Genomic DNA, 14,953 nt, shown 5'->3' on the forward strand with positions numbered 1-14,953 from the left:
TGAGTGGCTTTCAGTACTATGAGGTAGTGTACATGAGTTTGTGGAAAGTAACTCAAATTTTATGTCTTGTGAGACTATGTATAAGAAAAATAGTTTCTATGAGCTATTGTTCAAAATCCATTGACAACTAATGAAATGGTGAATACCAAAGAATCTATACTTGTCTATACTTCTTGGTGTTTCCATTATGATTTGGTTATGGGAGTTAGAGGTTGTGATTTCGTTAGAGTGTAAATCTGACTTAATTGACTAAGTGAGTTTGTGGTGTGGTTTAGGTAAATCATTAAAAATAATGGCTAGATTGTCATGATCGTCCTTAAGGGCAAAGACCTTATCAATTTACCCTTAATAAAAAATAAAGGATAGTTATCTCACATGCTTTGTTGAGTACAAGAGATTCATATGAAATTCTGAAATTGCAAATTAAGTTTGCTGAATAAGATTTATGGGCACCTTGTAGATTCTTAAAAGTCACAATTGGATTTGCTGACTAGACTCTAAGGTTTATGTTATGAGTTTGACCTTAAGTGAGGTTTGCGATGAATCACTGACTTCATGGTTGTGCAAAGGCCTTTCCATATAAAAACAAAGTCTCTTGGTAGGCGCATGTTATTTTTTGGGAAGGTTACTACACATGAGATTGTACATAGAGAGAAATGGTCATTAAACACCACTTGAGAGCTGTGGTTTAATATTTTTTATAGTTAACCATGTGATTTATCTCACTTATAGTAGGGGTGGGCAGCGGGGCCCTGCCCTGCTTCCGCTCTGCCCCCGCATGGTGGGGCGGGCAACCCTGCTCCACCCATGTGGGGGAGGGGCCCCCCGCCCCCACATCTAGGGCTCCTAGCGGGGGCAGGTGGCAAGGAGGGCCCAACCCCGACCCGCATTTCCCCCGCCCCCATTTATATATATATATATATTATACATATATATATAAACATAAATATATATTTATATTTTACAAATTGTGTATATATAAATATATATTACAATTTGTTAGACTTGTTCACAAAATATGGATTGACAAATTTAACAACTACATAGTTTAAAAATTAATACACTACAATTTACACAAAATATGCACTAGCAAATTTAAAAATTACATAGTTTTTAAATTATAGTCATATTTACAAAATTTAAATTTATAATTTAGATCTAAAAGTGTATTTTTAATTACTTTTACACTTATAAATAATTTTTAAATCAAATAAATGTAGTATTTTTTTTAAGTGAAAAAAGGCGGGGCGGATTCCCAATCCTCCCTACACCCCGCCCCCGCGTCCCGGGGGCGGAGGTGGGAGACGGGGGTGAAAACCCGACCTCCCGCCCCATGCGGGGCGGGGTGTGGGGAAAGGGTGCCCCTACCCTGTAGGGGGCGGGTAGCACCCCTAGCTTATAGTATTGCTCATCTTGCACATGATAATGATGGTGAGCACTATTATGTGCATTTAGTGAGCACAAATATTCACTATCAATTTTGGGATTATGATGAAAAACGTATGTCAATAGGCTTAGATTGGCTCACTCACACAAGTGATCGCCTCTGACACTTAGGTAGTAAGCAGAGATGAGATATTGTATTCCTCGATGCTTATGTAGCATATAGAGATGGTTGACATAAATATGTATGTCGCCTTAGCTAGTCTAGGATGAGGTATTTGTTATTTGTTAAGACCATATTTGGATAGCCCACAATCTGTGTAGCCTATGGCTTAGCCAAATGTGAGATCGTTTTGAATAGCAAACAAATGGAAGGGGTTCGAGTTATGCTCTGAAATAACAATTAGACTAAAATTTGTACGGTGTATTGAGATTAGACATAAGTTCTTTTTGGAAAGAGAATTCCACCTTAATATGTATTTCATACTACATGTGCTTTTATGACCAACAGTAGAGGTAAGTGAATGAATCCTATATTTCCTCACCGTGTGAGTCCTGTATTAAGGTTCTATTAAGGTTATGATAAATACAGTGATTTAGGAGCAGCCACGAAATCTATTTCATGTTCACTATCATATAAAAATTCAATTTCATAAAGCTTATTGTCATCTATGGTTTTATTTTTTTGGTCAAATCTGAGGAAGAAATTGATTTTAGAGTATCAAAACATCCTAGTTTATTTTGATAATCATGTGAGGATTATTTGAAAAGTTTCACAAAGGATCTTGTCATTTTGCAGTAATTAAACCATTAATTTAATGACTCAATACACAATGAAGTTATATAATATTTTTGTAATTTAATTAAAATAAAACAGTTGAATTTAGCATTAAGAAACACATTCTTTTGGCCCACAAGGGATAAATAATTTATTTATTAGCTTTCAACTTTGCTAGTTTTATCAAGGGTATTTAGCAAAATTATGAATCTTATTATTCTCCCATTTGGATTTGCTATTAAAATGACTTAAAAACTAAAACTGGTCACAATTCTTCCACAGCAATAGGTAGTAAGTTTTCTTACTTAAGTTGCAGTTATACCTACTATATACATTTTCGTAATAAGAAATTCTATATAGAGGCCTTACACTACATATCTCCATCTTATCAATATGTGATTTTTCATTTTTATTATTCTATCTTAATACTTACATATGTCCGTGTTTAAATAGAATGACAAAAACGACAAATCATATATTAGTTAGGTAGACGTATATGATGTAAGATTTCCTTATAGCATTTCTCTTTGATATTAGCAATCAATTAATTCCTGAATTAAGATACCAACATCAAATGCCTCATTGTGAGAGAATATAATAAGAGATAAAATATTCATTGAGGACATAATGGTTGAATTAAAGAATACAAAGTCCATGACTATAAATTTGACAGTGTACGTACAGTATAAAAGTCCTGTGAGAGCATACAAGACTCATTTAATTCATATAATGATTCTTTTTCCCTCTCTAATTGGTATATAAATATAAAAAAATAATAATATTTACAGTTTTAATATATGAAAATTTTGTGCACTTTTTTTTTTAAAAAGGTGGATAAATTGACTTCGTTTGGAACTATAAGTCATCTCAACTCAGCTCAATTAATCATTACAATTTTTTCAAATCTCAATACAAAATATAATAAACAATTTAACTTTCTCAAATTCTAAAATAATAATAATATTAAAAAAAAATATTCTAACAATATTTTATCATCTCGACTCAACTTAACTCAACTCACTTCAACATACAAACGCAACCTTACATAAAAAATCATTTCTTTAACAATGGATCCCACCAAAAGGAGCGTGTGATATTTATATATCCTAAAACTGTATCTAGTATAAGAAAATATATTTGTAACTATGAATTGTACAACCGCTACATAATCGCTTTGAAAAAGTGAATAAAACATAGGACCCACATAAAAAAAATAATTTTTTAATTGTGGATCCCATTGTTTTTCATAACGATTGAGCGACATTTACGCATTTCATGATTGTATATAGAATTACTCATCTAGTATTACTCATAAACATATAGTTTGCCTCTTACATAATAACATTTGTTTGTGCACATTATATATTTAATTTATCCATTGAAAATTAACATAAAGATGAATGCGAATGACTAATCGGTATTTCAATCATAAAGATTTGATTTACTCATTAAGTATATGTTCGAGAAGTATAACAAAAATGCTAATCACACCGACAGTTGGGTCCCAATTGGATCTTGATAGTTTTTTTTTTTTTTCATTTATTTAGTAATTAAAGAAGTATTTTTTAATGATATTGTAATTTTTTTTCTAAAAAAAATATTTAAAAATATAAAAAAATGAATAAAAAAAAATTTACTCTTATCGGGACCGTCACGTGCAGAACTGCTCGAAGTATAATGCAGTGTAATATGGAACGAAAGTACTCATTACATAAAGAATATTACCATCATGATTCTTCTTTTGTACTCTTTACATGAGTGAAAGTGTGAAATAAATAAAATCTATCCCCTACATAGTTTATATATATCACCGTTAAGGCCATGTTTGAATAGTTAGAAGAGATCCCTTCGCAAAGTATTCTCTATGCTCTCTCGGTGGAGAAAGACCAGGTGAATGAAACAGTCTCGACTTGCTCTGCTGAGTGAGGGAGGACGACTCTGCCCTAGCATTTTTTTCCAGTAAGGTTGGGGTAAGGTGACAATGGAGGATTTGGAGAAAGGATGGGACAAACTTAAGCTCACGGAAGAGGAAAATGAAGTGATTGAGGTAAGTGCAGATTATATGAGCAAGGGGACAGAAAAGGGGAATAAAAGTTTGGTAGGAAAATTTTTAATCGAAAAGTGAATAAAGAGGTGATTAGATTTACTATGAACAAAATCTAGAGACTGGGAGGCTTGTTCATTTTCTATAATATTGTTTCAAACATGTTTGTAATATCGTTTGAGAATCAGAAGGATAGACAAAGAGTTTTGGAAGGTAAGCCTTGGTTATTTGATAATCAGCTCTTTGTCTTGAAGCCGTTTGATGGTCTAACTCCCCCGCAGAAAATGAGCTTCGACTATGAGGAGTTTGGGTACATCTAAACAATCTACCATTGGCATGTATGACAAGAGAAGTGGGGATACAGATTGGAGCTACGATTGGAAGTGTGGAAGTAGATATAAGGGAAGATGAGATCGGTTGGGGAAGTTATCTGCCGTGTTAAAATCGAGATAGATCTGAGAAAAAAGATTACAAGGGGTCGAATTACTAACGTGATGGGCAACAGAATATGGATTCTGTTGAGCTATGAGAAACTCCCAAAATTGTGCTTTAAATGTGGTAAAATTTATCATGGTGTAGAAAGTTGTACGGAGATGGAAGGCAGTAGTGATAAATCCCAATACAAAGTATGGCTTTGGGCTAACCATTCTGGAAGGGGGAAGTCCTCGGAGTCTTCTAGTAACAAGTTTAGTGAGAAAATGGGTGAGAGTGATGGTGATTTTCATCATGTGTCCGCTACTGTGGGTGAGAAGGAGACTGAGGATGCGGGGAATGGGTCACAGGGCTCAAAGGGTGAAGATGAACATCAGGTGCTTGATAAAAATTCTGAGACAGGGGAGAAAGTAGAAAGGGTCGATAGGGGAGGAAAGACAGTTGAGGAGCCTCTGGGCTGTTGTGCAGTGACCAGATTCCAACAACTAGACTATGACAAAGAGATGACTGAAACTTATGGGAGTGGAGAGAAGGAGGTGGAAGCGAAGGGCTAGAGTAGTGGATAAGAAAGATGCAGGAGATTCAGTAATTGGAGGAAAACGCAGACTGAGAAGTGAGAGACCTGATGAATGCAGTAAGGGAGTACTGAAAAATGGAAAAGTACATGAGGAGGATGGGGCTCCTAGAAACGATGTGATTTTGGTGGAGGCTGCTAGTCAGCCCCACCAACAACAATGAAAATACTCAGTTGGACCTGCTGGGGGCTTGGGAATCCCCAGACAGTTCAAAACCTTCTCCTGTTGGTGAAGGATAAGAAACCCAATATGGTCTTCTTGATGGAGACTAAACTAGTAGCATGTAATGTTGAGAGAATCAAGAGGAGATTGGGAAGGGAATGATGCTTTGTTGTTGACTCATTGGGCAGAAGAGGGGGCTTGGCATTGCTGTGGTGCAGGGATACGGATGTGGAGATACTCAATTACTCTCAACACCATATTAATGCTACTATCATGAGTGAAAAGAAGATGCTGCCATGGCTGCTCATTGGCTTCTATGGGCATCCTGAGGTTAGTAAAAGGAAAAACACATGAAATTTATTGTCTTTGTTAAATCCTTCGAGTGATAAGCCATGGTGTGTAACTGGAGATTTTAGTGAGATTTTATGTCAAGTTGAAAAATGGGTGGAAGACCTAGGCCAGAGGCTCAGATGGTTGATTTTAGGAAAGCCTTAGAAGATAATAGTATTTATGACTTGGGGTGGAAGGGCAACAAATACACATGGAGCAACAAGCATATGAATAGTACTTTTACCAAGGAGAGGCTTGATAGGGCTGTTGCTAACCTCCAATGGTCTGAAATTTTTTATGATAGAGTGGTGGAAGCACTGACAGTATCTCAATCAGACCATAAGGCATTACTGCTAGACTTGAGACAACAAAATTTTGTGAATAAAAATAAAAGAAGGGTATTTAGATTTGAAGCAAAGTGGACAAGGGATGAGGAGGGAGTATCTGTGGTAGAAAGGGTGTGGATGAGGGCTGAAACAGATCAAAATCCAGGTAGAAATATCCAAGGAAAGCTGAATAGTTGTAAAGGAGACTTAATTAGGTGGAGTAAGTCAAGAGAGAAAGAGGCTGCTCTAATTTTAAAGCAAAAAACCGAGAGGTTGAAGAGGGAACAAGAAAATGAGGGGCCACATAATTTTGAACTAATTAGAAAGCTACAAGAGGAGATGGGATCTTTGTTGGAGCATGAAGCTTTAAAATGGAGACAAAGAGCTAAGAAAACATGGTATCAATTGGGTGACAAAAACACCAAATTTTTCCACTCATGTGCTACTTAGAGGAGGAAAAAAAACCAGATAAAGGAAATAAAAAATGTTGAAGGTAGAATGGTGATAGAGAAAGAAGGGATTGAAGAGGTTTTTTATGATTACTTCCATTCAATTTTCTGTTCTCCACAACCAACATCAGAAGCTATTGAAGAGTGTCTGAAGGAGCTGGAACCGAGAGTGACAGACTTGATGAATCCAGAGCTACAAAAGGAATTTACAAAACTTGAAGTGGAGGAAGCATTGAAACACATGGGATCTCTGAATTCCCCTGATCCTGATGGTTATGGTGCTTGTTTTTATAAAGCCCATTGGAGCATTGTGGGGGAGGAGGTGAGTAGGGCTGTGTTGAATTTCCTAAATGGGGAGGGAGTGTTGGATGAATGTATTAATAATACTTTCTTAGCTTTGATCCCTAAAGTTAAAATCCCCTCAGCTCCAAGTGAATTCCAACTTATTAGCTTATGTAATGTATTATATAAGCTTGCTTCAAAGACACTTGCTAATAGGTTGAAGAAAGTATTGCTTGCCATTATTTCAAGCAACCAAAGTGCCTTTATACCGGGAAGGCTTATAATGGACAATGTGATGATAACTTATGAATCTTTGCACACGATGAAAACAAGACAAAAAGGTAGAATTGGTAGCATGGCTCTCAAGCTAGATATGTCAAAAGCCTATGATAGGATAGAGTGGAGATACTTGGAGGCAGTAATGAGAAAGTTAGAATTTGGAGATAGATGGGTATCTCTGATTATGAGGTGTACTACTTCTGTGACCTACTCAATCCTTGTTAATGGGGAACCCGGAAAAATTCTGAAACCCATAAGGGGAATAAGACAAGGGGATCCTATTTTTCCCTACTTATTTATCCTTTGTGCTGAAGGGTTAAGTTCTTTGATTAATACAGCTGATGCTAGAGGAGAAATAAGGGGAGTGAATGTTTCAAGAGGGGGACCAAGGATCAGCCACCTACTCTTTGCTGACGATTGTGTAATTTTCGGAAGAGCAAAGCTAGAGGAGTGGATGAGAATTAAAAATCTACTGAAGAATTATGAACAAACCTCGGGTCAATGCCTAAATATGCAGAAAACTTCTATGTTTTTTAGTTCAAATACGACTGGAGCTTCTAGAGCACTTATTCAGAGGGCATCAAGGGTTTCTATTTGTGGAAGTTATGAAAAATATCTTAGTCTCCCAACCATGGTTGGTAGATCAAGATATAATACTTTCAGGAATTTGAAGGAAAGGGTTTGGGCTAAACTAAGCAGCTGGAAGAACTCTTTCCTTTCACAGGCAGGAAAATAAATATTATTGAAAGTAGTGGTTCAAGCAATTCCTACATTTTCTATGAGTGTGTTTAAACTTCCACAAAGACTTTGCAAGGAACTAGCATCCCTCTTGGCAAGATTCTGGTGGGGCCATAAACAGAATGATAAGAAGATCCATTGGAGAGGTTGGTTTAATATGGGAGAATAAAAAAGTAATGGAGGTTTGGGCTTCCGAGATTTTGAGGGCTTTAATAAGACAATGCTTGCAAAGCAATGCTGGAGAATTCTGAAACGACCTGATTCCATAGTGGCAAAGATAATGAAAGAGAAGTATTTTAAGAGGGTGGGGATAGTTGATGCAAATCTAGGGTATGGGTCTTCATTTATATGGAGAAGCTTGTGATCTTCATTGGGGTTAGTTAAAAAATGGGCTTTTGTGGAGAGTGGGAGATGGAAGTAATATAAGTATTTGGAGGGATAAGTGGCTACCAACTCAAACCTCCCATTGTGTACAATCAACAATTAAAAATATGCCTGCTGATGCAAAAGTGCAGTAACTTATTGATATTGAAGCTGGGGTGTGTAAAAAGGACCTGATCTTTGACACTTTCAATGGTGAGGAAGCTAAAACTATATGTGGGATTCCCTTGAGTAAATGGGGAACAATAGACAGATTGGTGTGTGGGTGCTCAAAGGATGGAAAGTTCTCTGTTAAGAGTGCTTATCATCTAGAACATGAAAGTATGAGGAAGAGGAAAGGGGAAACTTCAAGGGGAAATAAGGCTGGGAATGGATGGAAGCTGATATGGGGGTTAAATGTCCCAAATGTGGTGAAGCATTTCCTGTGGAGGGCAGCTCATAATTTGCTACCTAAAAAACTAAATCTGTACAAGAAACATATCATTGAGTCTGATAGATGTCCAATATGCGAGAGAGAACCTGAATCAATTATGCATGCTTTGTGGAGCTGCCTCAGATGTGTGGGCTGAATGTGAAAGTCCAGTGCATAAATAGTGTGCTTCAGATTTTGTGTTTGAAGATTTGTGGGGGAAACTCAATGCTTTTCTCAAAGTAGAAAGGTGGAGATGGTAGCTTGTATTATGAGAAAGATTTGGATGAGAAGAAACACAATGCTGTATGAAAAAAAAAAAAAAATTGATCACCCGAGAATTATTATTCTTACTGCAATGCAGGGACTAAGAGAGTTCAAGATGGTCGAGGACCAACTACAGAAAAACCAGGTGAGGAGAAATGATGATAGAAGTGTGTCTAAATAGGAAAAACCAGGTGAAAGGGTGGTGAAAGCAAACTGGGATGCTGCTGTGGATGCCAATAATAATTGGGTGGGAATTGGAGTGGTTGTTAGGGACTCAAATGGAGAGATACTTGCTTGCCTTTGCTCCATATTCAATCATAACATTAACTCGAATGTAGCTGAAGCCCTGGGTTTAAGGAGGGTAGTAATCTTTTGTACTGAATTGGGATTATCAGATGTTTTGTTGGAAGGGGACTCATTATTAATAATGAATGCTACTAAGAGTGGGGAAGAGATAGGGGTTGAGTATAGTTGCATTATTGATGATGTGAGGAGAGTTATGAATGTGAGATTGAACTGGGATTTACGTTTTGTGTATAGAGAAGCAAACAACACAGCGCACAAACTAGCAAGGTTAGCTCTTAATTTTGTTGATGAAAGGGTATGGATAGAGGATAGTCCAATAGAAATTGCTAATGATATACTTGTGGAAAAACATTGTAATGACTGATTTTTTTTGGTATTAATGAAGGAAGTATATGTTTGCATAAAAAAAAAGTTAGAAGAAATGAGATGATTTTAAATAAAAATTAAAAATAAAATAAAACATTGTTAGAATATTATTTTTTAATACTATTATTATTTTGAGATTTGAAAAAGTTGAATTATTTATTATATTTTGTATGAAAATTTAGAAAAATTATAATGATGAGATGAGATGAGATGAAACCGTTTCTGTATCCATACGGGGCCTAAGAGATTTATGAGATATGTGGAGGCAAAGTCGAAGAATACAATATATTTCTATTATACTAATAGGGTCCACATATAAAGGAGTATTTATTTAATATAAAAACATAAGTTACATATTAAGTCTGTTTGGGAATACAATTGTTAACAGGTATTCTTAAATATCTTCAAATATTTCATTATCAAATATTACTCAAACACGACATTTTTTAATTTTTAATTTTCAACTTTTTCTTATAATTATTACCTAATCATTATAATTTTTTTCCAAACTTTTAAACAAAAACACATAAAATATCTGGACAAACATAGCTGAATGTTGGCACTTTTTTATAGAATAGAAGATTCTATATATATATTTGGCTTACGGTACGGATAGAATAGAAGATTCCTTTCAGAATCCGGATGTTTCTACTTGTGATTTCTTATATATATGCTGAATGTAGGCACTTTTTTTCACATTTTTACTGCACATGCATACTTGGATTTTTTTTTTTTTTATGTGATCTTATGCTTTAATTAGCTACATCATAGTTCTAACTTCTCTATAATGCCAACATATGCAACTGTGACAAATTTAAGCCGATGATAATGGCGATGCTCTAAAATCCTGTCTTTCTACAGTAAATCACTTGTTGCTAGAACACCAGTATTAATGGAGAGAGATATCTTTTCGTGGAATATTCAGACTTAATATTCCAATCGTTTTATTTATTTATTTTTAATCAAAATTGATGAATATTGACCGCATCTAAGTTCCAAACTGCATATCCAATTTCTTTAATGGCACCATCGGAATCTTTTCATGGAATATTCAGAGCTAATATTCCATATTCCTCCTGTTAAGCGTTAAAATTAAGCATGTATGATGGGAGATTAAAATTGCTGATTTTGAGGTTTAAAAACTAACATCGTTTGCATAGCCATACATGTTTGTAAGAACTGCAGAAAGCATGAAGCCCGTGCTCAATACTAACCCTTCACCTCAACAAGTCTACTGTCATGATCTTTAGTGAGTTCTGGTTTTTTTTTTTTTTTTTTTTCTTTTCAAATTATGAGGTGCTCCAAGTCCTGAAACTTCATTGGAAAGTTCAATTTCAGTAGTTAAGAAATCCAACAAAGATTCAAATCTCTCTCTCTCTCTCTCTCGCAATCAGTCCCAGATATATGAGGTCTATTACAGAAGTCTATTGGGCCCAAGGATATATGTATAAAATCTATAGAAACAGTGATTATAACATTCAAATTTTTCAGTAACAAATGTAATGTACATATCTGTCAATCTCTGAAAGAAGAAAAAAAATCAATCACCTACACAATCAACAATTTGGATGATGAGAAGTTATGACAACTTCATGGTAGAACTTTGGCTTTTCTGGGTCTATATAAAATTGCTTCTTCTCCAAGTAAAAGCGCCCTTAAAATGGCCTCACATACACCATTGTAATGCACAATTAAATGCCCACCATCTGGAACTTCATGATATCGAATCCAGGGTAGCTTCCCAGAAACAAATCTTTGGAGTTGAAAAGGCACGACCTTGTCTTCGTAACCTTGCCATATGTGCACAGAGCTTTCATTTTTAGGGTACGGATTCCTTATATCCATTGGGTCAAATTCCCATTTGCCAAAAGCCAGCATAAAGTCATGACGAAGAGTATCAAAAACACTTCGTTCTCGTATCTTATCCTGTAGGTTGAAATAAAATGTTTATCACAATCATCATAAAACACAACTTCCCAGTATAAAACTTGGAACTCATAAATTTTCTATTTATTTATGAATCACTTGACTACAGGACCAAGAACCTCTCTCCTTCCAGCTTTCTTGCAGATGGAAAATGCAGTTACCTGGGTGAGCATTGGGAACCCTGATATAGTCTTCAAAATATCGATGTCTCGGTCATTGAAGAATAATGGGTTTCTTTCAAGGACAGAAGTTGAAGGGAGCCATTTCTGAGTCACCCACCAGTACAGTAGTCCAGGCGCATAATTTGCAAACCAGATTGACCACCGAACAAGTTTCCTCCTGTAGTCCTCCCGTATCAGGCTATGAGGGAGTGAAGGCCACCAATAATTCACAACTGGGACTACAAAGGCCACACCAGCTAGCCTGGAAAATTGGTTTTGAGGCAAAATTTAATAGTTGCCTCCTGACGTGACCTAGCAGGAGGGAAGAAAACTATTGAAACTAGAAGTTTAAAGAAAGTGTTTTACCTGTCTGGTATGTATTTGAGGCAACTCCATGTGGCGTATGATCCCATTGAGACTCCGATCACATAAAACTTGGATCCCAACTCTAATTGGTCAGCAAGTTCTTGAATGTCAAAAGCTTCACTCTTTACTGTGCGCTTTGGGTCTGGATCACTTTCTCCATATCCTGCCCGATCATATAGCAGAAAGTATATGCCCAACTCATCTATTAGTTCCTGCAAAACGATTAGAAACAAGCCGTGTACAAGTAAAGCAACCTCCAAAAGAACGAGTTTCAAATTTGAAAGTCCCAAAAGCTGTGAAACACACCCCAATTCCTCTTCCAAACTACTGACACAAACCCACTAATCCATGCAATAATGACAACATATATAAATTATTTTTCGGCTGTTCTTTTTTTATAAAAATAAAAAATAAAAGTACCTTTTTATGATTGGTTCTAAAAATGGGTTTTTTTTGGCTAAGTTGATTTTAATTTTAAGTTAAGATTGGACTAGAAGGTACTCAATGAGGTTACAGTTGAAATATACAATGGAAGCTCAGGACTTAATAAGACATTAATGACATCTATGAGTTTCCAGCTAGTCAGTGGGAGTTTCCATTATCCTTGACAGAGAAATTAGTGGTTTTGACATTTTTATACTAAGTTGGATTAAGAATATTAATTTTAAGAATTCATGCCTTCTATGTAACACAAAATACTAATATTTCCCCTATTAGAAAATGCAAATATGAGCTTTTAGAATGAACTAGACAAATGTTTTGCAACAGAAATAGGCTTAGTATCCCAGATGCAGATAGGAGGGAAAACCAGGTGACAATTATGAAATAAAGCATTTACCGCAATTCAGAGATCAATTACTTGCAAATGAATAAGAATCCATTTAACCTAAGAACTCAGGTTTCCTCTAGTACTACACCATATGCTTTAATATAAATACTGAACAATCAGGTGACACCACTGCTCATTGATCAATTTCATTTGAAATTGATATATTGAGCAGCTACAGAGAGAAGACACTCAAGAATAGAGCTAGAATAAACGCAAATTTTCAAGGTTATGTCTTTCCATAGATTGAACTGACACCTTACTGGTAGATAGATCCGGATTCAATTGTAGACCTGGTACGAATTGATTATAATAATACCTAATCAATCGGAAACAGTTAAAGTATCTTTATAGCATAGATTTTGTTTGATATACACACCTTGATATGTGCATAAGTGAGTGATCAAAATTACTTCCCAGGCCTTTCGGCCGCTATTTTCCTTTATATTCACACATGTGAAAGGCTGGTATCATTGGCGTTTCGTATATGTTTTCTGAACAGCTTCTATAAGTTCCAACAGTTTTCTGTCATTATTTATCCAACGCAGACAGTTTACCAATACGAACCCTAATTTTTCTTTTTCTTTTTTGGTTCTACCCAGGTGCAATCCAACAGAGAATGTCGAAAGTTTCAGATTCTCTTGAAGTAGATTGAGAAGAGAGATTGATTAACGTACTTGGGGTACCAGAAAATTCATCTCTTTGGAGCTACCAAGGCCGTGCACAAGAATGATTTTGTACTTTGCCTTCTCTTTGGGGACACCTCTCTCTCTGTAAGCCAGGTTCCTTCCATCTTTGAGCCTGATTCTTGTTGAGGTCGAAGGAGAATCCTCCGCCGACCCAGTGCCTAGTGGCGGGGGCAGTTGGGTTGCCTGATAAACCATTCCCAGAAGACCCATTAGCAAGACAACGGCCGTTTTGGAAACCATTCCTGAGGGAATAAAAGGGTAGATCTGGCTGACATCTTTCCAACCGAAATGATCATACAGCAAAATCCCAGAAAGAAGAAGACAAAGGGGATAGAAGTGAGCTTAATACCTGATACAGACTTTGTTTTCTGTTTCAGAGGATCCCAAAGATTAAAATGATGTCTGATTTCTTTTTCCTTCTCTATTGACTTGCCGATGGAAGCTGGCTTTTCTAAGTTCTTCTCACCGCGGGGGTGGCAAGGATTTTGACTGCCTGCTCTCAGCCTGTAATGTCCACTCCTTACAAATTTTTTAACTTTTGTGGACACCCTGTGAAGGGTCTGAGGAATGGGCATTTTTGACGGCCTCCTATTGCAAATATTATGGTTGCTCCGTTTTGTGGTCCGATGTACCTTTAAGGTTGCTCCGGTTTGTGCTGCCAAAAAATAGGAAAATAAAAATGAATAAAATAAACCCCACAGTATGTATTTATATAGCAAATCCTTTCAGTTCCCTTTACCGTTTCTAGCTGGAGAAAAACTCAGAAAGGGAATTTTACCAAAGATCCGTACTATACAGAAATTCTATAATCTATACACTATTTAAAAAATATATAATTTTATTTTTTTATCTTCATATTTCATTTATAAGAGTAAAAGAATAAAATTATATATTTTTAAATAATATGCAGAATATAAAACTTATGTCGAGAATTTTTCGTTACCAAAAGACTAGTTTTTTTTTTTTTTGTGAGGTTATGTAGTTTTTCAACCCCTACAAACAGACAATATTTAAAAAATATATAATTTTATTTTTTTATCCTCGTATTTCATATATAAGAGTAAAAGAGTAAAATTACATATTTTTAAATAGTATACAGAATATAAAACTTATGTCGAGAATTTTTTGTTACCAAAAGACTAGTTTTTTTTTTTTTTTTTTTTTTTTTTTGTGGGGTTGTGTAGTTTTTCAACCCCTACAAACAGAAAAGCACAAACTCACTTCTCCACAAAGAAGCAGCTTTTTTTTTTTTTTTTTTGTTTTTCGACTTTGATGATGTTTCAAAGGCAAAACATTCTTTCTAACTAGTTGGAACTGTAATTAAGAGTGAACTGATTCTATCTCAAAGTCGGAGAGAATTAATCATTCTTTTCTTACATATAGAGCTGGTTAACATGAATCTATACAAGATTATGCATGTGAAACAACAGTTATGTACTATCTAAGGTATATATATCAAGAGATTTATTACTAAATTC

At 35.6% G+C, this 14,953-nt stretch overlaps 1 protein-coding gene across 1 annotated transcript; it reads right to left on the reverse strand.

Annotated features, from left to right (window-relative positions):
* Positions 1-10,979: 10,979 nt before the first annotated feature.
* On the reverse strand, positions 10,980-14,247 carry LOC121239830. The gene is made up of 5 exons (XM_041137161.1): positions 13,825-14,247; positions 13,464-13,717; positions 11,961-12,172; positions 11,595-11,856; positions 10,980-11,433 (listed from the first exon to the last, which is right to left on the reverse strand). The coding sequence occupies exons 1-5, from the start codon at positions 14,048-14,050 to the stop codon at positions 11,098-11,100; spliced, it is 1,290 nt and encodes a 429-aa protein (XP_040993095.1). The 5' UTR covers positions 14,051-14,247; the 3' UTR covers positions 10,980-11,097.
* Between the last annotated feature and the right edge of the window lie 706 nt (positions 14,248-14,953).

The sequence above is a fragment of the Juglans microcarpa x Juglans regia genome, chromosome 7D (genome assembly GCF_004785595.1).
Source record: "Juglans microcarpa x Juglans regia isolate MS1-56 chromosome 7D, Jm3101_v1.0, whole genome shotgun sequence".
NCBI lineage: Eukaryota > Viridiplantae > Streptophyta > Magnoliopsida > Fagales > Juglandaceae > Juglans > Juglans microcarpa x Juglans regia.

Coding starts and splice junctions, on each gene's coding strand:
- LOC121239830 (XM_041137161.1), bottom strand. CDS start 14,050: ATGCCCATTCCTCAGACCCTTCACAGGGTGTCCACAAAAGTTAAAAAA. Junction 12,173..13,463: donor TGAATTTTCTGGTACCCCAA/GTACGTTAATCA, acceptor ATCGTTTTGCAG/GAACTAATAGATGAGTTGGG. Junction 11,434..11,594: donor GGTTCCCAATGCTCACCCAG/GTAACTGCATTT, acceptor TTCAACCTACAG/GATAAGATACGAGAACGAAG.